Source organism: Brassica napus, chromosome C2, assembly GCF_020379485.1.
Source record: "Brassica napus cultivar Da-Ae chromosome C2, Da-Ae, whole genome shotgun sequence".
NCBI classification, from domain to species: Eukaryota; Viridiplantae; Streptophyta; class Magnoliopsida; order Brassicales; family Brassicaceae; genus Brassica; species Brassica napus.
Window position 1 is genome coordinate 20642801 of NC_063445.1, and position 22547 is coordinate 20665347.

Below are 22547 nucleotides of genomic sequence, written 5' to 3' on the forward strand. Positions count from 1 at the left end.
TGTCAGAAGACTTCCAAGAAGTCCAGACGACTTCCAGACGACTTCCAGACGACTAACAGGTAAGTCATCCCAGAAGTCTTCCAGATCTGAAAAATCTGCATATTAAATCCAGATCGGAAAAACCTGCATATCCAAAAACGTTCAAATGGCTTAAAAACAGAAAAAATGAGTGAAAGATTAGATAAATCTACCTTTACAGAACACACAAAAATACATATCTAAAAATAATAGATCTACCTTTAAATTAGTGGAAGATGAGTACCATCTAATTAAAAACCTATAAAAAAGATAGATTAGTAAGAAAGACATGAGACAAAACTGGAAAATTCATATAAAGTTTGGTGTTTTCAAGTCAAAGAGATTAGAGTGAGTTTGGAGAGTTTTAGTTTGGGAAAAAAGTAAGAACTTTATACAACAAGAAGTTACCAAATGAAGAAAAATCGGACATAAGAACTTACCAAAACGCTCAGATCTATTATGAAAGGGAGACTTCGTCAGAAGACTTCCATGAAGTCCAGACGACTTCCTGGAAGTCCAGACGACTTCCTGGAAGTCCAGACGATTTCCTGGAAGTCCAGACGACTTCCTGGAAGTCCAGACGACTTCCTGGAAGTCCAGACGACTTTGTCAGAAGACTTCCAAGAAGTCCAGACGACTTCCAGACGACTAACAGGTAAGTCGTCCAAGAAGTCTTCCAGATCTGAAAAACCTGCATATCAAATCCAGATCTGAAAAACTTGCATATCCAAAAACGTTCAAATGACTTAAAAATAGAGAAAATGAGTGGAAGATTAGATAAATCTACATTTATAGAACACACAAAAATACATATCTAAAATTAATAGATTTACCTTTAAATTAGTGGAAGATGAGTACCATTTGATTAAAAACCTGCAAAAGAGATAGATTGGTAAGAAATACATGAGACAAAACTGAAAAATTCATATAAAGTTTGGTGTTTTCAAGTCAAAGAGATTAGAGAGCGGTTGGAGAGTTTTAGAATGATGAACATTACATTTTTGTTGCAGCCATTTGAGAGGAGGAGAGAGAATGTGTAAATTTTTCTTTATATAGGGAGACAAAAAATCCAATTAGGTTAAATATTTTTGACTCAGACGACTTCCTGGACGACTTACATTTCAGTCGTCTGGTGAAGAAATTAAAACAGACGACTTACATGTAAGTCGTCCAGAAGAGTTTAATTTTTTTTGCGGGAAATTAAATATTTTTAGCGGGAAACTAAAATAGAAGACTTTCCAGACGACTTACAAGTAAGTCGTCTGGTTTAAATTATTTAAGCGGGAAAATAATTTTTTTAAAAAAATTTAGGCGGGAATATTTGGATGACTTACATGTAAGTCGTCTGTTTTAATTTCTTCACCAGACGACTGAAATGTAAGTCGTCCGAGTAAAATGATCCGGTTAGGTTAAAACGTACATTGGTAAAATTAAAGGTTCGGTACGATGTGGACGACTGAAATATACGTCGTCCGAGTAAATTATTCAACAGACGACTGAAATATAAGTCGTCCACCCCCTAAACATAACCCCTAAACTTAATTATCTAATTAAAGACTTCATAAAATCAAATCAAACTTGAAAAGTGTTTACTATACACATAAATAAACACATATAGGTGAAAACTAATTTTTGAAAAAAACATTTTAGTTTTCCAAAATCTAACCCTAACAATACATACAATACTACAACATATGTTTGCCAAACTCTTAAACCAAAGTATTTCATGATTCACTACTTCCACTCATCTATCTTCAAAACAAATCAATTTTATCATATCTTAATTTATATCACTTAAAATTGTTTATAATTACTTGATTTTTATTTTTCACGCATCAAAATATTTTTTTACAAGATTTATAAATTATTTTTAAAATAAACCGGTACCAGACGACTTACACTTCAGTCGTCCAGACGACTTCCAACATCTCAGACGACTCAGACGATTTACTAGGGTTATATTCGTAAAAATGGCTTCTGTTTTTTTGTTTGGTCACAAGGGGCTGAACTGTAATTTCACTAGGATTTTAGGTTAGTTTTGCATTTGATTCAAGTTTGGGTATAGGTTTGGGGTTAAAATCAAGTTGTGGGTTAGTTTTGGCAAAACCCCCTTAGTTGAAATGAAACTTCGTGATATTTTTTAGCGTATTTTCAAGATTTTGGAGTTTTTCGGTTTTTTCCTACTAAGAATGTAAAGGATCATTTTTCTGTAGAGAACATTATCTTGAAAAAAAAAAGGAAAAGTTTTTTTTCTACTGAGAATGTAAAGTGTCCTTTTTCTCGTGCGCTAATTTTTCCTTTTTTCCTTTTCCTTTTTTTCTAATCCGAATCTTAAATTGGATTATAAAAATCTCGTGTGTGTGTCTATATATAGGGAACATTCTTACTATCTCTATCAAAAAGTTTTAATCTTCTCTCTCTACTCAAATCTTGCATAATGGCACCCAAAGGAAGAGACGAAGAAGTAGACGGCTTAGTAATTGTCCTTTTTGGTTGTTTGATTGCCTTCATTATTATGCTTCCTTTTGCTCTTATTATTTGGTTAGAGGGACCAACTCCCGTGCCGGAAATAGAAGTAGCTTCTATGGATTTCACGATACAAGACATTACACACACTCATCTCAGTGCCACTTGGGATTTATTGACAAGGATCCCCGATACGCTTCCTGATACCTATAATGTCTTCAAGGAGACCTTCAAGCTTCCTTGTTTTACAAGAATATTACCATTGCTATCTCCTCTAGACACAGGTACGAGAATCTCAAGCTGAACTCGCCTCAACAACTTAGGGTTTCAGCTTCTATCTATGAAGAAGATATAGGAGGTTTGATTGGAAAAAACATTATCAAAGATATCAAAGAGAAGAAGGAAGTGAAGTTCGGATCACAGTTGTTTCTTACGGATTGTAGAGAAAAGTCGACTGGAGTTATGAGGTATGCGTGCGGTGAAACCACCTTACGGTTCGAGCCGGGTTCTGAGACAAAGGCCACTTCGTTTGGGAACAAGAACAACCCTACCTGCGTATATTTTTGACTTGTTTTCTTTATTTTATTAAGTTTGCAAGGGTTTTTTTTTTTTTTTTTTTACCGAAACAACATTATTTCATCCATTCAGTCTACAATCTCTATACTTTAATATGAAAGTTGATTAGTTGGAAATACATGACTCGTCATGATCTAAGAATAGGAATTGGATTTAACACATAAATCTGGTCCACTAATATTTTGGGTCTAGAATGCAAAGACCGGCCCGGTTTTTATAAGGGGGTTTTTTGGTCTTTTCGAAAAATAATTTGTCATTGTCACTTTCATTGTTTTAATACATGTAAATTTTCATCAAAAAAACAGTTCATTTTTTTGTTTTAAAATATAAAATGAGTTTAAACTTTTCTTTTTTATCAAAAATATTTTACTTTTTCATATACTTTAAAACATATTATAAACAAACCAAATTTAATAAGATTTAAATAATCAAATATAAATTAAAACTAAACATATAAGAAAACAAAATTTATGTTAAACATGTTCAAACGTTTCATACTTTGTATATTGAAAAAAAAACATGTTGTACATAAAAAAAAAGGTACATTTGCAAAATTTAAATTGTGACACTTGTAATGATCAAACAATAAAATCATTAACAACTTTTATATTTGCTTTATTAGAGTGGATAAAAATATCAAAATAATATGTCAATACTAATAATCGTTTGGATTGCAATAATGATAATATTTAAGTTAAAGTATAAAATTTCGGGTTTTCAGATCGGTCCTAGCCCAAAATACCCAAAGCCGAAGTGGGCTTAGCCCGAATAGCCCAATTTTTTTTTTGCTTATAAAACTAAGCCCAAATCCGGTAATTTTTAAGGCTGGACAGGCTCAAGCTCCGGGATCCTACCCTAATTGACATGTCTATCTGCAGCTATGCCCTTGGATGGAAGAAGACTGATTGTAAATATTCATGTGAGAAACTATGTATCGTTACAGCTTTATAGAGGGTTTTATCATAATCGTTACAGTGACATAGCAAAGGTACGACTTACTACTATTTGTATAAACAGAATAGTCATGTACTATCTCCAATTTTATAGCAAAGGACCTTGAATTGCTCCAAACGTCAGCATATCCTAGCTGGTTGCCAACTATTGTGCGTTTTCTCCAGTAACTGATAATCAGATTTAGTATTTCCCTGGAATGTCCCTTTAGCAATTATACATATATACAGAGAGCACATAGACTTCAGGAACTGATAAAAAGTCCCAGTTGTGTTTTCTGATTACTGTGAAGAAGCTTGTCATCTTGCAGCTTGTTGCATTAAAACCATCAGAGGACAACCTCTATCATTACCTGTAAGTCTAATCCTATTTAACTTGCTCAAATCTAGTTGTGTGGGTTGATGTCAGACTATTAGAAATGGGTAAAATTAAATGAAGGGTGGATAAAATTCCTGCCATGTCTCATCAAAACTGTATAAAGAGAACAGAGAGGTCGACACATAGCATATACCATTACCATATAACGAAGTTGAAAAAAGGACAACAAGACATGTTTCTTTTTCATATCTTCGTAGAAATCAATGTGGAGCCACTTACATACACTAATGTCCAGATCTCCAATCAACATTTGCATATAAAATGGGATGGTCTGTTTAAAATATCAGACATGAAAGAAGTCATGAATTCTACTTTAATAGTATAGATTACTCGTAGATTGAATTAGTTTCGAAAATAAAGCAATTGAACACTAAGACCGAACTAAACCGAACCAGACCGAAAATAAAAACGGACCAGCATCTGCATACCATCATCATTGTAGTCATTTAATTTATTAAGTGGAGTTTTATCCCATCCTCATGTAATGTTCGCAGTGAAAACTATAATATTTTACTAGATATGTAACATGTTATAAACGTGAAATGAAGCAATAGTGAAAGAAAAAGAAAGGTCAAAGTATCTTATTTCTAAACGGAATATTCATCATACATAACTGAACAAGAGAAACCAAAAATTAACATAAAGAAGAGTTATTCAGATTACAAAATGAAGCAATTGAACACGAATACCGAAATAAACCGGAACTGAAAACGGTTATGGAGATAGGAAGCAAAAGCAAGTTCAAAATACTAGTTTGCAAGGAAAAGTCTCTTTCTTCATCATCCCAAAAAGTCCAACCAAAAACAGAGACAAAGAGAGAGAAGAGACAGACAATGGGTCATCATCATCTTCAACCTTGACACCACCACCATAACCCCTCTCTTTCCTAGAAAATTCCCCAGACATCTCGGAGAAAAGTCTCACAATCCGATCGAATGTCTAGGAAGCCCTTCCTCTTCCTCTTCCTCTTCCTCTTCCTCTCATGTCTTCTTCTTCTTCTAGGTTTCTGCGTTGACCTGGGTCAATCCCTCAAGGTCCCCTTCAGCGTCAACGATGTTCTCCCGATGCTTCCTCGCCAAGTCTCATGGCCCGTTCTCAACAGCTTCCACAGCGCCGTGGATCTGTTGCCTGTCTTCATCGGGTCCTTAACTCCCAACAACAACGCGTCTCTTGAGTGGAAAGGTGCTTGCTTTCGCGGCAACGAGGCTCGTCTCGATATCACCCCTAGCGATCGCGACGAGCCTGGTCTCGGAGGCGGCCTTCTCCATCTCAAGGTTGGTTCTTCTTTGTTCTTGATCATCCTAGTTTGGAACTTTATAGGACATCTGAGGCACATTTCTTGACTTGTATGGACCTATATGACTTGTTGATCATCAAAGTTTGTAGCTTTATGGTTGAAACTAAGCTGGTTTTGTACAATTTTGTAGACATCCGAGGCGCATAGCTTGACTTGTATGGACCTATACGTCTTTGCAACGCCTTATAGGATCACCTGGGACTACTACTTCTCTGCAAGAGATCATACTTTGAGCTTTGATTCATGGGAAGAGACAGCTGAGTTGGATTATGTAAGTTTTTTTTTTTTGAATTAGTTCTCGTCTTGTCTTGCTGCTCTTTGTGTCCCTGATAGACTAATCTGCGAGTGTTTTAGGTGAAGGAGCATGGAGTTTCAGTGTTTCTAATGCCATCAGGGATGCTTGGGACGCTGCTTTCATTGATCGATGTGTTGCCTCTTTTCTCCAACACGGCTTGGGGACAGAATGCGAACTTGGCTTTCTTGAAGAAGCATATGGGTGCTACGTTTGAGAAGCGCCCTCAGCCTTGGCGGTCTGTGATTAATCCGGAAGATGTGCATTCTGGTGATTTCTTGGCTTTGTCGAAGATTAGAGGAAGGTGGGGTGGGTTTGAGACTTTGGAGAAATGGGTGACTGGTGCTTTCGCTGGTCACACTGCTGTTTGTTTGAAGGATGATTTGGGGAACCTTTGGGTTGGTGAATCTGGTCATGAGAACGAGAAGGGTGAAGAGATCATTGTCGTGATTCCTTGGGATGAATGGTGGGCTCTCACGTTGAAGGATAACTCAAATCCACAAGTAGCTTTGCTTCCTTTGCATCCTGATATCCGAAAAAAGTTCAACAACACTGCTGCGTGGGAGTATGCACGGAGCATGCTGGGCAAGCCTTATGGATACCACAACATGATATTCAGCTGGATCGACACTTTAGGCGATAACTACCCACCTCCCCTTGATGCTCACTTGGTAAGAGTTTCATAAAGATGCATCAACTCATGTCCAATAATCATCTAAACAAGTGACATTGGAACTTTCAGGTTATTTCTGTCATGTCTATGTGGACTCGTGTACAACCTGCATATGCTGCTAATATGTGGAACGAGGCACTCAATAAACGGCTTGGTACTGAGGTATATATACAAGCACTTTTTCTCTTCCTATTATGAATAGGAGGATAAGCTAATAAGTTTCTGTTGTTACAGGATCTGGATTTGTATGGGATTCTTGAAGAAACAGCGAGGCGTGGAATGTCATTTGATGAGCTGCTCACCATCCCTGAACAGGATGAGTGGGTTTATAGCGATGGGAAGTCAACAACGTGTGTTGCTTTCATCCTCGCAATGTACAAAGCCGCTGGTGTGTTTGGCCCTCTTGCTGATCATATTCAAGTCACTGAGTTCACTGTGAGTTTCAGTCTTTCAATAGCTTTCACTTTTTTTTCTCCCCATGTTACATCACTCTTGAGCGTTGTTTCTTTGGTTTGTTGCAGATCCGGGATGCTTACACTCTGAGGCTATTTGAAGATAATCAGACGAGGCTACCGAGCTGGTGTAACACAGAGAAAGGGAAGCTTGAGTTCTGTCAGATTCTAGGTGAATATAGAATGGAGTTGCCTGGTTATAACACCATTTACCCTTATCCAAACATGAATGAGAACTGCCCTTCTTTGCCTCCTTATTATGAGAGGCCTTCTAAGTGTTAGAAAAAGACTAATCAAAACACGTTGGTCTCTCTCTGTCTGTGTTTGTCTGCTTTATGTTTGTTTATTTACTAAGCTTTTACCCTTTTAGTTATTAGGGAAATAGAACTTTATGCGAAAGAACTTTATGTGAATATATATGATGATGTTTTATTTTATCAGATCTAATGTTGGAAATGTGCTCTCGATTTTGGACCCAGGAATATTTCTTTTGTACATTATTCACAGTAAATTCTAGGGAATAATATTCATAAAGAGTACTAAGATTTTTTGGATGAAAATAATGTTTTTTCTAAGTTATAAAACTCAGCAAATTCATAAAGGAGATGTAATGGATTAAGAGTTTTAGGTGATTTTAGGATTACTAGGTCGTTAGCGCGGATAGTTTCTATAATATATTCCGACTGATTTTGTTGTGTGATATCAAATAATATAGAATTTTCTGTGTTTATAAACTATTGAGTGTGTAAGATATAGTATAAAAAGAGACATGCTCTGGCTTTTGTTATTTGAACATTGCATATAGGTTTTTTGTCGCATTTTTTGTAATAACTTTTTTTGGTTAGTTGGACCAAAATATAAAAATTGAATTCAGAATACATAAACAGTTCTCAAGATGTCGTGAAGTTATTCTTAATTTTGTTTTCTTGATTATAATCTTATAAGTTGTAGATTGTAAGTTTAGCTCCAACTCATGTATTGAACTAATTCTTATTTTTCCTTTGAAGCAAAACTGTGTGGCTGAGATTGTAGCTAATAGTAATTTTTATGCAAATAAGAATTATTAATCAGTATGTATCAGACTTTTAAGTTTGTATTTTATTTTTTTATTTTTATATATGTTAGGGATAATACTTGTCACCATGACAACTTAATATCTCTGATTACTTATGATTTGCAGCTCATTGAACATAAATTATTGGTTGTCCTATAGTGTAAGATCCACGTCTTGACGATTAGTGCCAACACTGAATTTGTTTTATGTCAAAAGAGAATCATCCAAGAGCTTAAGAAACAACTTATTTGCTTTAAGTTCTAAATTTGCTTCTTAGAAAGCAATCAAAAAATTTTAAAGTCAGAACAATTCGTTTGAGACTGGATCATTGAGTGACTATAAAAAATTGCTTATGCATTAAAGTTAACTATAAAAATTGCTACAAATGCAAAAAGATTTCCAGAATGGTTTTAGAGACTCTTATAGCCATTCCTAGTTGTGAGATTCACCATATTACTACATTTTTTTTATATAGGTATATACGCTTAGCAAATTAAATATGTTTTGAATATTAGTTTCATAATCCAAATGAAAAAAAAAGTAAATATTTTTTTTGTTTTTACTTTCTATAATATTTTAGCTAATTACTATATTTTAAACTTGAATATGTTATTAAATCTTAAATATCTTTCAACTTTCAGACTATTGTTCCTTTGTTCTCCATGCAGTCTTGTTATTGCAGGAAATAATAGACTCACATCAACCCTAAAGCTTGAAAAAGGCATCTCACACCACCACATGTACTGAGTTGTAAATCTGGAAATAAGATAAGCCATGTTACATCTTTGCCGAAAAGTAAAAAGTTTTAAAACATATAATTAATAAGAAATATTACTTGCATGTTATCAAAGTACGACTTTTGATGTATTTTGTATAACATGAACCACTCTTGCAGCACAAACTCAACGGATGATTCTGCAATTAGAAAGATTAGAAAGGTCTCATTTGTGTATACTAATCTAAAGATCCGAGTCTGAGATATATGAAAAAAAGATGATGAGATTACGTTAACCCTTGAAGCTGAGATTCCATATTTATAAAAATTCCAACTACACATACAAAAGGAAAGTTGAAAGTGTTATCCACATAATCAGTTCTTTCATCAGAATATTTAATAAAGCATGCAAGGGTGTATAATGGTTCTTACATTTCCTTCAGTTTAAAAACCCTCATAGATTGACAGATTGTAGAGAAGGATCATGTCTTGTCTTTTTGATAAGTTCTTTGTATTCGCAGAGAACAACATATAGATGGAGTGATATGTTCTTGGTCTTGTTCTTCTTGATATTATCTTCCACTGAATTTCCTCTTTGATTTATCTGACAAACATAAAAAAAAACAGGCGACGAAGTTGAATTTCCTTTTGAGTCTTAGTAGTTCAATCCGATAGCTCTTTAACAGAAGAAGACAGAACACGTTAAAAATTTCAGACAGAACAACTAAAATATATAAGATGGGACTTTTTTTAACAGAAGAAGATGATGTCCTGATGACAGAAACTCAACACGTTTACATAGTGTTTTCTAGATTATCACGTTAGAACTATCAACAAAAGAAGATGATGTCCTAATGACAGAAACTCAACACGTTTACATAGTGTTTTCTAGATTATCACGTTATAACTATCAATTGATGCCTTAGAGAAATACCATAAGATCACATCAATATCTCAGTCACAAATCTAAACACATCAAGGGGATCTTATGGCAATGCGCATTTAGTTTGAGAGTTCATTTTACGACTAAGAACGCAATAATTGAATCAGCATCAATAGTATTGGTTCAATACTACTAGTAGATAATGATACAGTGATCTAGGAAAAAAACTTTATGGTGGATCCAGAAAGGAGGAGATCAAGGAACAAACCAGCCACGGATGTAAGAGCATTTTGCCATTTTGAAATGCACAAAGTTAACCCGATTCCACACTATCCACCTCAATTGTGGCTTTTTGAAAGAAACATACTAAAAGAAGAAAAAAATGTTAGGCAACAAAACACATTCAAAAATAATAAACAAACACATTTAAAATTACTTACATGACATCTTATGCCGTCATTTTGTGCATACTGGTTATGTGAATTTTGTGTTGCTAACAAAGACAATCAATACCACACTTTTATGATTCTTTTGATCCTATGTACTTCGAGAATATTGTATCTTTTGGATCATGAGAATTGTTTACAACCATTGATTCAACATTTTCAATGAAGATATCAAATCTTTAAGGATTTAAGTTTTCTAAACAATAAACCAATAAAATGTTCATAGATCAAGTAAACAATAATGCTGAGAAGTAAATAAAATCAAACATAGATGTTACTCATTGATTTTCGAGGTGCATGGATGTGAGATTTGGTGGAAACTCAAACCCCACTGATTCAAGTCGTGAGTAGGCTTCATAGTCTTTTGTCAATGAGGCATGAGTACTCAATTACAGTAGGCTTCAGCTTGTAAACATCACTCATCTTCCGACAGAACTCCAAAGCATGTAGGCTTCGTCTTAGTGACAAAAGGAACATTATTAGTTACAAAAAAAATCAATCCAAAGAAAAACACTTGCATTTTCAACCTTTTCACCATTTTGAAACGCACAAAGTTAACCTGATTCCACACTAACCACCTCAATCGCCTTTTTGAAAGAAACACATTCCAAAATAATGAACAAACATATTTAAAATTACTTACATGACATCTTATGCCGATATTTTGTGCATATTAGTTATGTGGATTTTGCTCACAAAGACAATCAATACCACACTCTTATGATCCTTTTGATCCTATGAACTTTGAGAATATTGTATCTTTTGGATTATGAATTGTTTAAAACAATTGATTCAACATTTTTCAATGAAGATATCAAATCTATAAGGATTTGAGTTTTCTAAAGAATAAACCAATAAAATAGTCATAGATCAAGTAAACAAGAATGTTAAGAAGTGAATAGAATCAAACAAGATTACCAAAACACATAATCACCAAAATAGTTTAGAAGACTAACAAAATATAAAAGCTAATGGTTTTGTGGATGATTTTTTTGGTTTTGATCTTCTTAGCAAAAAATGACATAATAATTTAAAACTATTCATCAGAAAATTATTATGATTCTTTTGATCCTATGTACTTTGAGAATATTGCATCTTTTGGATTATGAATTGTTTAAAACAATTGATTCAACATTTTCAATGAAGATATCAAATCTATAAGAAGTTGAGTTTTCTAAAAAATAAACCAATAAAATAGTCATAAATCAAGTAAACAAGAATGCTAAGAAGTGAATAAAATCAAACAAGATTACCAAAATACATAATCACCAAAATAGTTTAGAAGACTAACAAAATATAAAAGCTAATGGTTTTGTGGATGATTTTTTTGGTTTTCTTCTTAGCAAACAGTGACATAATAATTTAAAACTATTCATCAGAAAATGATGTATATATAATTAATTTTAATTTATTATGTGTCAAAGGCTGAAAATATTAATTTAAAACTATAAAAAAATATAAATGGATCAAATATATAAGTGTTGTTTGATGTAGCATCTGTGCATAAAATTTTGAAGACAAATATGCATCAACCACAACTAGAGATCTTATATATTGGTTCATGATTTGCAGTATAACAATAAACAAAAATAGATTCCTTAAAAATGGATAGATATAACATAATGTAAATAAAACTTGGGGTCAAATGAACAAACACTAGTTTTTCGAAAAAGTTAGAATTTTTCAGAATACAAAGTTAGTTGGCGACATCCGATAAAATGAAACTACTTTGTGTTGGCGAAATTGTGTTAATACGTTAGTATGTCTTATGAGTGGCTATGGAGTAAACAATAGAAATTAGTATGAGATGCTATAGTAACATTATTTATCCATATACTCATTCACCAAGCCAATAACGCCATAGTCAGAATGAGAATGATCGTGAAATTGCTTAACATAATCATGAAACACAAGATAACACGTTGATTCATAACATGGCTCTGAATGGAATAAAGTGGTTTAAACATTGTGATTTTAGCGGATTATCACCTTGTGTGCTAGGATTTTTATATAATGTATACTCTATAGTTTGCCAAATTATCACCTCATTGCCATGTATACGTAAATAGCTAGATGATATTTTATTCTAGTCATTTGTGAGCGAATAGTTGATAGTTTTAGATATATCATATATGATGACAAATGATACATGAAAATGATGGCTACACACCACATATATATGAATAAGTAATGATTTGTTAATTCACAGATCACAGTTAAAGTTTTTATGTCGAGAGCTAGATCTAGATATAATCGGATTAAACATCAGAATTGACCTCCAATTTTTTTGGATATTTTTTATATAAATATTTATATTTTAAGTTATGGAAAAGAATTACTAAAAGAAAATTTAAAATGTGTAGAGTCACCGAAATCTCAGATAAGCCTATTTTTATGTCACTCACATCAAACCGAGTTTATGATAAAATAATGATTTATTTTTCCTTAAAAATAATGAACTCACTCGACATGCAGTAGTGGAACAGTATTCATAATTTGAAACTATAATTCCAAAATATGTTCGACATTCGAGAGTGGAATGTGATCTTTATTAATTTTTATATATTGTTCGAACAGATGTAAATGGTTGGTGTCCGATGTAAGAATATATAATATTTGGTTCATGATAACAATTAACCAAATAAAAGGTGGACATGTATAAAACTAGGGTTTAAATGTGAAACTAGTTAATAACTCTGAGGGCATCAGTTGCAATTTCCACCAATTGAATTGAGTCAGGCCCTCCTCTCTTGGTTAGCACGCACTGCGCAGAGAGAGTCTCCGTCGCGAGAGTCTTCGTCTCCAGTCATCACGTATAAATCCAGTTTCTTCTTCTCCGTATATCTAATCGGGAAAAGTACCATTAGCAATCTTATTGTAAAAACCTCTCAGTAATCGGGAGGCAAGTGAGAATTTCATAGGGTTTCGCGTCAAATGTCAGACGGTTCTCGGCGGAGCAGGGTCACTATCACTCTAGGCCGTAGCGGGCAGGTACGTCTCTTCATCCATCCCACAGTTCCTATCTGAGCTTGTTTTCTGGTAGAGTGGAACGTAGCTAAGAATCGATTTAGTACTTTCGTGATAAGAATTAAAAAAAAAAAAAGTGAATGTAGAAAAGTGTGTTTCATCTTTTGATATCGCTTTTGCAGATGGTAAGTCGAGATGGAAGTGATTTAGACGACGAGTTGCCCAGAGTTGGGACCAAGCGTTCTGTCAAAGAGAGATTAGGGAACCAGTTGGATAGTGATGCCGTGAGTAAAAGGTGTTTCCTTTTTCCTTCTTATGTGTATTGCTGCATCATATTGAACTTTCGGATGAGTGTTGGTTGATGCAATCATATTGGATTCTCTCTATGATTTTCAATGAAAGTTAGCCCTTTCTTTAGATTCATGGTGTAAGGAGAATAGGTTAATAATGGGTTATGCTTTGTGTGTTTTGGATTTTAGTCAATCACTGAAAATACAGTTATTTCTCTTTTTGTTTTGTGTAGGCAAAGAGGGGAAGCTAGTTTCAGCGGAAATGGTATAGATATATACTGGATAGTGGATACACTCTACCATCTTTGCTGATTTTTTCTGACCCCCACTACTACTCTTATGTTACTAAGATTTGCAGATAAGTAAAAATGATCTCCGCTTCAAACTGTTGCAAAGAAATGCACAGAGACGAACTCTGAGCGATGGAGGCAGCACTATAGATCTTCGTGAAAAGCTGCTCTCCAAGAGTGAGCAGCCTCCTCCTCCTCGTAGCCTTGATAGTCGACCTCGCATGGCTGAACCAAGGGATGGCCCGTTACCTCCTTCAAGAACTGTCCGTGGTCCCTCGCACATGCTTTCATCAGGCAGTAACTATTCTCCTCGGACTCGGGATGATATACCAAGGAGATCTCCACAGAGGCTTGTGGGTAGTTCCAGGGGCCGATCGCCTCCAAGGAACGGTGCAAGTATCTGTGGCACTCCAAGGGCGGCTCTATCACCGCCAAGAAACACCAGAAGCTTTAGTGGTGGTTCTAGGGCTGCTCTATCGCCGCCAAGGAACAACAGAAGCTTTAGTGGTGGTTCTAGGGCTGCTCTATCACCGCCAATAAACGCTGGAAGAATAAATGGCTTTCCAAGGGATCAATCACCGCCAAGACATGCTGGAAGAATAAGTAGCCATCCAAGGGATCTATCACCACCAAGAACTGCTGGACGAATAGTTGGCCATCCAAGGGATCTATCAGTATCACCGCCTAGAAACGCTGGAAGAATGATTGGCCATCCGAGAGATCTATCACCGCCAAGACATGCTGGAAGAACAAGTAACCATCCAAGGGATTTATCACCACTTAGAACTGCTGGAAGAATGATTGGCCATCCAAGGGATCTATCAGTATCACCGTTTAGAAATGCAGGAAGAACAGTTGGCCATCCAAGGGATCTATCACCGCCAAGGAACACAAGTGGCTTCAGTAGTGGCTATAGGACTATGTCCCGAACTAGGAATGTGGGAAGCAGCCACATGAGCTCTTCTCGGGGGTTTTCCCCTCCTAGGAATCCTGGAAGCTACATGGGTTCTTCAATGGGTTCGCCTCCATCAAGGAACGTAGATGATTTTAATGGACGAAGCAGGATGCTTGATGATGTGAGAACCTCACCGTATGGATTCAGAAGTGTCCTAAATAGTCAAGCACCAACAAGCGGCCCTACTTTCGCCAGGCCAATGTTACCTCCTCCGGTCCCAAACCCTCATCTGTTACCTCCTTTGAGTCAGCTTCCTCCATTTGGAAGTATTATGCAGAACAGTCCCTTCCCTGTAAGATCTTTTTCTTCTTCTCACTCAATTTGTGCTCAGATAGTCAAAACTTGTATGCCTTGCTCATCATATACATGTGTCATGTATATCTTCTTGGTGGTATATAACAGGTGGAAGAGCCTCTAACAGTAGACAGTTTTCTAGATTCACTTGGACTTGGAAGATACTCCCTTGCCTTTAAGAGAGAGGAAGTAAGTGTGACATTCTATCCTTGTCCAAAAGTTTCTTCATTATTCATCAATCATCAATCACAAAGCTCCACTAATATTGACAACAGGTGGATATGACCACAATAAAGCAGATGAAAGAAAGTGATCTAAAAGATCTCATCATACCAATGGTACTCTCCTTTTGATCTAAAACAACTTTAGATTGATTTGTTCTTTTAGCAGATTTCTTGAACTATTTGTACCATTCCATTGATTTTAATGCAGGGGCCAAGGAAGAGGATTCTTCAAGCGATAGCGTGTCTTCCAAGACAATAACTGTGAGAAACTGGTTTGGGGGGCTTCTCTTGTTGATTCTCACTCTTTTGGTCTTTGTTGGCCTTTTTTGGAGATCCAAACTAAGGAAATGTTTTTTGAGATTCAGAATCGAAACTCTTCTCTCCGGATATAACTGTAGGCAGAATTTTCCTCTGTAGTTCTTCTCTGTGATGCAGTTTTTTATTTTGGACAAGTTGTTGACAGAACTTAACTGCACTCGTGCCAGGTTTTCGTGTCTTATTTTGAAATGTGACTGGCACGAGAGCTGTTTCTCGTTATGCATAAGCAACCAACAAGCATATATAACAAAAGCTTATGGGTAGTTTATTTTGACCCTCAAGTCCAAATGCCATTAGTCTTCAAAGTATTAGGATACGTAACACTTGTGTAATCAATAATAGTACAACTTGAAGGAAGCTTTTGTCAAATTAAATTTTCGACTCTTCATACATTTTTTGAAATTTGTTTCTTTCATTGTCTTTTGCTTTTGAGCCTCTAAATTGACACGTTAAAATATTTTTTTATATGGTATAAAGTATTTTCTTTTGCTCGGTATAACTAAGCTATTAAAGTAGCGTACATAAACTTTTTTTTATCAAAATCCCACATCGGTAAGCTGAAAGTTTATTACCTGAGAGAGACGCGTATATAAAGATGACCTTAGCCCATTGACACAAACCACGCAGCCACGTGGTGAGCACAAAGCGAACTATTCTTTCGCCTTTTACTAAAGAATACCGTGTGCTCTCTATGCTTAATGGCATACGCCTATTTTTGGAGGGTCCCACTATCGTGGGCCCAACAACTTCTAGTTGAAAAATTTGTCTTGTTTTTGTTTAATTCTAGACTGGCTACATTTATCTTTGTCCTTGGGAAGAAATCAATTTTAATTGGTTAAGTATAAATTTGCCACACTGATGATGCTTAACAAATTCCTTCATAAAATCATACTTGATTTATATTTACTTTTATTTGTTTTAGGGACGTGATATCTTCTTCACATAAGAATCATATTTTTATAATTTTCCACCAAAAATGTTGGCATTGCTTATATTTTGAAAACAGGTTTACAGCAAGATCTACAATAAACAGAAAACTTGTTGGGCCTATTCTATGTAAGGTATGAGCTTTTTAAAACAATGTCAATGTCTTCTTTTGCCTAACTGTTTAGGTCGAAAAAACCCCATTTCGTCACCTTCAACTGATCTTTTCTGCGGCGCTCTGAGGATGAGTTTGGTTCTCAGGTTCAGGCGACATTTATCAATTAGGTCACCACTCGTTTCTCACATCGGCGATCGCCGGAGTTTCGGAAAACCGGCGAGCCAATCAAACGAGGAAGAAGAAATGGATCACAGGAAGCTCCCGACGGATTACGATCCAGCGACTTAGATCTCGTCTCTCGCGTTATCAGAAATCTCAGATCTCGCTGCGATTCTGATGAAGAAGAAAGGAATCACGGTGCTGCCAAACGTCGCCGTTACGAAACTCGGAGCTGTTGGTTCTGAGATGGTTCAGGGACAAAGCGTTGGTGGTAGTGAAGAAGCTAAACCTTTGCATCTTTAAGATGTTTCGTCAAAATAAGTTTATTCATTGGCTAAAATAATCAGATGTTTGGGAACTGTTCTGTTCTAAATGTTCTCGAGTCTTGATGAGTCTCAACTCTTTATTTTTTAATTAATTAAATAAAAATAACATGAGAATTTGAGAAAATAATTATCAAAAATCTTCTAAAATCCCTACTTCAAAGTCTTGAGACGTAAGCGAGGGGCAGTAATTACATCAAAGAGTTCTGGAGAAAACAATTAGGATTCTAATAGTCAAGTCCGGAAGGAAAAAATAAAACGGAACTTAAGTTTGAAGTTTGATAGGATTGCTCTTGAGCTTGTTCAGATAAGCTTTTCGTACTGTTTAACAACACCCAGCCCCGCGAGGCTTCTTCTCCAGCCAGTTCTTCATCTTCTCCATTGGCAGAAACTCTCCTTCGTCTTCATCTTCTACTTCAAACTCACCCCAATCTTCATCTTCCTCATCATCATCGACGATACTGCTTCACCCGTCTTTAATCATCATCATGTGAAAATGTATTTAAAATGTCATTTTCTGTTTTAAAACTTATGTTTGTTTATCAAATTATACCTTTTAAAATAATTACTTCTTAGATATTTATTTTTTGAATTGACAAATGTATAAATTATATTTATACATGTATTTATAATGTTTACAATTTATATTTTTAATCTTTTTAATTTTATGTAAATTTCTCTACGCATAGAAACTGGTAATACATTATTGTAAATATTTTTATTATACATTTTACCTATCAAACTGCAAATGTAGTTGTTTTTATCATACATTTTATTACTTTTATCGTACATTTTATTACTTTTATCAGACATTAAAATTACTTATCATGATGCTTGAATAATCTAGATATAATGTATGATTACAGTGTTGAATTCATATTGTGTATAAATGTATGATAAAAGTTACATAAAATAATTATACATTTTACCTATCTTTTTAGGGAAAATTCCGTGTTTACCACTTTCATGGTACCACTTTTCATCTTAACCACCACTAAAGAGATATTTTCAAAAATATCTTCTTCATTAAACGCAAAAGACTCTTATACCTTTGTTCTCTATATATATAATAAATCATCAAAAAATAAAATAATAAAATAATAATATTTTTTTATGTTTTCGAATTATGCTTTTTCAAATTCGAACTTTTTTATAAACTATTTTTTGAGTTTTTTCGAATTGTTTTTTCTTTGAAATTTTGTTTTTGAAAATCGAAAATTATGTTTGAAACTATTTTTAAAAATATTTTTTATATTTTTTAAGTATTTCTTTATATATTTATTAGAATCCTAAATTTCATATTCCAAAAACCCTACCCCACCCTTCAACTCTAAACCCTAAGTCTAGATTAGTTAACCTTAGGGGTATAAGTGTCTTTTATATTTTATCAAAAGTAATGATAAAAGTGATTAGTGTAGACATAAAAATGGTATTAAGAATATGGTATTTACTGCAATTTCCCATCTTTTTATTCAATGAACTGATTAGTATCTCTATATATTATATCATCATACTGATAAATTCATATTGACCATTCTTCCTATTGTTTTTAATTTTTAGTTCATACTATATAAATTTTATTTAACATTGATCTAACTTATTTATGTGTTTCTTTAGATATTTTATCTTTAATTATTTATTATAAACCTTATTTTCTAAATATATTTATCCAACCGAAGTAAACCATAATTAGTTTGCTTTGGATCGATTTCGGTTCGCTTTGTATTTGGTTCGGTTTTTACTTGGCTTGGTTGTGTTTCGGTTTGGTTTAATCGGGTTCCCTTAGTTTAGTTATTTTAAGAGAAATCATGTTTTTAAAACATAAACTCGTGATCATGAAATCATCATGTTGGTGACTATGTGAAAATAAACTATACTAACTAAATCCAATATAAAACTGAAACAAAAACTTTAAAAAACACTTTTTTTTATAAGAACACGATCAAATCAAAGTTAATTAGAGTAAATAGAAAATTAAAAAAAAAATTGTTACCAATGTCTCTTAACAATTAAATATGTAAACTAAATCAAATATAAAACTAAAATAAAAACCTTAAAAATCCACAAATTATTTTTGTAAGAACATGATTAAACTAAAGTTAACTAAAGTAAATAGAAAATTAATAAAAACCCAACATCGTTAATAAATTTAATAGTGACTTTAGTATTTAAGTATATTGTATATTGCTAGTATGTTTAATTCAAATAATAACAAAAACACATTAGTTTTTTGTTTGGTTTAACTCGGTTTGGATTGGTTGGTTCGGGTTGGGAAAATCATAAGCCGAACTATTTGATAATAGACTTCGGTTTTGTTTGGATCGGTTTCAGTTCGGTTGGTTCAGTCTGACTCGGTTTGGTTCGGATTTTTTTTACACTCCTAAAATTTTGTAATGATTTGTCATTTTTTGACCGGTGGTTTTAAATCTTATATGGACAATCTCAATGACTTATTTAACTAACTTATTAGACAAATTAAATAAAACTTATTACACCTATTAAATAAAACTTATATAAAATCATTTTAACTTATGTATTGTATAGAGCCTATATTTTTATTGGTGAATCTGATTATAGATTTTTTTTTAAAACTCATCTTGTAGTTTGTTTTACTGTTAGCGACTATATTAAAATTTAAATGATTATTTACACTCTATACAACTACTTCGGAAATATAAACAAATTATACACTAAATTTTAAGTTGATTTTATTGTATAGAAATATGGATATAAATTACATATATATTCTATTTCAATATATAGGATATTTCTATGTTTTAATATATTTTAGAAGATTCGTTTCAAAACATTGACATGTGTACAAAGCTAATTATTTTTAATATAAATTATTTCATATTATTTTTTTCTATTTTAAAATAAACATTTTTAAAATATTTATACTTTAAAATTATATGTAGCTTCAAATTTTAAAATATATCTGCTTTGAATACTCATAGCTCTGATTTTTAAAATTTTATTACTTTCAAAATATTATTAATTTTATGTTAAATTTTCAAATTAGTATATATATATATTAATTTAATTTTTTTTCTTATCTTAGTTGACCTAAATCATATGAAATTCTATTTCATTTTTAAAGAATTTTTTCTAGAAATTTTAACATCTTAGAAAATTCCTTTTTACAGATGCTTTGTTTGTTACTTTTACTATTTAAAATTAGATTACTATTTTTTGTATAAAATATTTTTCATTTATTATACATAAGAAAATAATAATGTTTTGTTAACATTACGATTTACTTTTGATTCTCCATTTTACTATAACAATTAACATTTTAAAGCAAGTTTTAAAATATTAATGTTTATTTTGTCAGTTTAAATTATATATGGAATATTTATTTCGTAAAGCACTTAAAATTAATTAGTTTTGATATTCATTATTTTAGAAAATTAAAATAAAATTAAAAAATAATACAATTTTTTTGAACTATAATAATTTAAATCACAAACGATTTAAAAGTAGGAAAATTACCAAAAATATCACATTCATAGTATCAGTTTCATGTTTATACTAACCAGTTTTACCTTCACTTTTAACTAAGGGTAAAAGACATATATAACCCTATGGTTAACTAATCTAGACATATGGTTTAGAGTTGAGAGGTGGGATAGAGTTTTTGGAATGTGAAATTTAAGATTCCAATAAATATATAAATAAATATTTAAAAAATATAAAAATAATTTTAAAAATAGTTTCAAAAATTAAATCCGATTTTCAAAAAGAAAATTTTAAAATATAAAAAAACAATTCGAAAGCAACAATAAAAAATAAAAAATTATAAAAAGTTTGAATCTGAAAAAGTATAATTCAAAAACATAAAATTTTTTATATATATATATAGAACAAGGGTATAAAAGTTATTTTTCATTTAATGAAGAAAGTATTTTCGAAAATGTTTTTTTAGTGGTGATAAACATGAATAATGGTACCAAGAAAGTGGTAAACATGAAAATTCCCTTTAAAAGTTGAAGCTAACTAATTGGGAAAATTTTCATGTAATATTTAAAATATCAACAAATATACAAAATCACAATTGTAATCTAATATTTTAAATATTAATATTTACAAAAAACAATTCTACAAAATATTTTTTTATTATTGTTTTGTATCTTACTAAATTTTTTTTTCTATATTATAACATTAGAGAGATAGAAAATTATGTCTTAAAGTATTAATTTTATGTAGCTCGTTAAAAATGTATTAACTTGATACATATAATATTTTTTTTGGAAAATAGACATTAAATATAAATATTACAAATCATTATTCTCTAATGGTCAAAACTTCCAAAAACAAATTTCATACAGAATAAAATAAAAATTCATGTAAATAAGATAAACTAACAAAAACAAAATAATTAAAAAATTTGATATATATATATATATATAATATTTTAGAAAATTAATATAACAAACAAATTTAAACAAAAACAAAACTTTTTTTGTTTTGAAGCTTTGATAATTTAAATCACGTTCGATTTAAAAAGTTGAAGTGGTCTTGGTAACTTGATAGATTATTAAGAAAATAAATTTATTAAAAAGAATAAAATTGTATATTTATATAAACACTAATTTTTTGAAATTTTACATAAAATTAGCTAATGTTTTTTAAGGAATACAAACTTTAAAGAATCAAAGTTATAAGAATGTAAAGCACACACACACATATATATATATATATATATATATTAAAAGTTAAAGATACATAATACTAAAATCTCACATATGATTAAAATATATTAAGATTCTTAAAAACAATATTTACTTACAAAATAAAAATAATATCTAATAAAGTAAAAAAACATAGGAAAACTGTTTAAAATAATTAACTTTATTTACATGCCAAGCTTTTGGAAATAAGTTCAGAAAATTAATAAAGAATTTATGTTTAAATTATGTTAAACCATACAACTACTGCATGTAGCAAAACATAATACGTGTATATATATATATATATAATTTCTGACGTAATTAAAATAAAATAAAATTGGCAAGAAATTTTGTGGGTTCGAATTTGCTGCCCTCAGATTACCCTAGCTTGTGGCCAAGCGACATAGATATCTAACTCCTCTTCCGATCAATTATGTCTGATTGGCGCTAGTGGTCATGCACCAGAAAATTAGTCAGTTAGATCTTGGGTCGCTGGATATCGGATAATATGAGAAAAAAAAACATTGTCTATAAGATAGATGATAAGAAAAAGAGTCTAAAACACATGTCTAATAAGTTGGTTGAATTTAAAATAAAACATATGTAACACCAACAATAAATTATAGTCTGAACGATAACTGAAAAAAAATAAGAAAAATGTTCAATCTGCATTCATCAACATGATAATAGACTGTACTAGGGTCGGGCCGCGCTATGCGCGGAATATGCTTTACGTGTGATATATAAAACTATAATATTGTGTATAAAATATTACCTTTTATATTTATTTGTTTTAAGAAAAGTTTGGCTATAT

The 22547-nt window shown here is 32.4% G+C and overlaps 2 protein-coding genes, 1 non-coding gene and 1 pseudogene across 4 annotated transcripts; all 4 read left to right on the top strand.

The window, feature by feature from the left end:
- Window positions 1-1980: 1980 nt before the first annotated feature.
- Window positions 1981-3098, top strand: LOC106358653 (annotated as a pseudogene).
- Window positions 3099-5138: 2040 nt separating this feature from the next.
- BNAC02G19650D lies at window positions 5139-7540 on the top strand. Its single transcript, XM_013799996.3, has 6 exons — window positions 5139-5663; window positions 5817-5957; window positions 6041-6649; window positions 6721-6813; window positions 6886-7086; window positions 7173-7540. Exons 1-6 carry the CDS (start codon window positions 5325-5327, stop codon window positions 7383-7385), a joined length of 1596 nt encoding a protein of 531 aa, XP_013655450.2. The 5' UTR covers window positions 5139-5324; the 3' UTR covers window positions 7386-7540.
- A 5357-nt stretch (window positions 7541-12897) lies between these two features.
- Window positions 12898-15813, top strand: LOC106360407 (zinc finger CCCH domain-containing protein 18). Of its 2 annotated transcripts, XM_013799998.3 has the most exons (8): window positions 12905-13014; window positions 13094-13192; window positions 13351-13463; window positions 13692-13723; window positions 13809-14995; window positions 15106-15186; window positions 15273-15335; window positions 15430-15813. In XM_013799998.3, exons 2-8 carry the CDS (start codon window positions 13136-13138, stop codon window positions 15478-15480), a joined length of 1584 nt encoding a protein of 527 aa, XP_013655452.2. In that variant the 5' UTR covers window positions 12905-13014; window positions 13094-13135; the 3' UTR covers window positions 15481-15813. The 2 variants fall into 2 exon arrangements, with proteins under 2 accessions (XP_048603582.1, XP_013655452.2); XM_048747625.1 differs by having other exon boundaries at window positions 12898-13192.
- A 351-nt stretch (window positions 15814-16164) lies between these two features.
- Window positions 16165-16280, top strand: LOC125582856. Its single transcript, XR_007320300.1, has one exon. It is a non-coding gene; the product is annotated as a U5 spliceosomal RNA (small nuclear RNA).
- Window positions 16281-22547: the final 6267 nt, after the last annotated feature.

Bases quoted from the DNA above. Each gene is read 5' to 3' on its own strand.
- LOC106360407 (XM_048747625.1), top strand. From the start codon at position 13,136: ATGTCAGACGGTTCTCGGCGGAGCAGGGTCACTATCACTCTAGGCCGT. The intron at 14,996-15,105 runs GTAAGATCTTTT...GGTATATAACAG, and splicing joins TGCAGAACAGTCCCTTCCCT to GTGGAAGAGCCTCTAACAGT. The intron at 15,336-15,429 runs GTACTCTCCTTT...ATTTTAATGCAG, and splicing joins AAGATCTCATCATACCAATG to GGGCCAAGGAAGAGGATTCT.
- BNAC02G19650D (XM_013799996.3), top strand. From the start codon at position 5,325: ATGTCTAGGAAGCCCTTCCTCTTCCTCTTCCTCTTCCTCTTCCTCTCA. The intron at 6,814-6,885 runs GTATATATACAA...CTGTTGTTACAG, and splicing joins ATAAACGGCTTGGTACTGAG to GATCTGGATTTGTATGGGAT. The intron at 7,087-7,172 runs GTGAGTTTCAGT...GGTTTGTTGCAG, and splicing joins TTCAAGTCACTGAGTTCACT to ATCCGGGATGCTTACACTCT.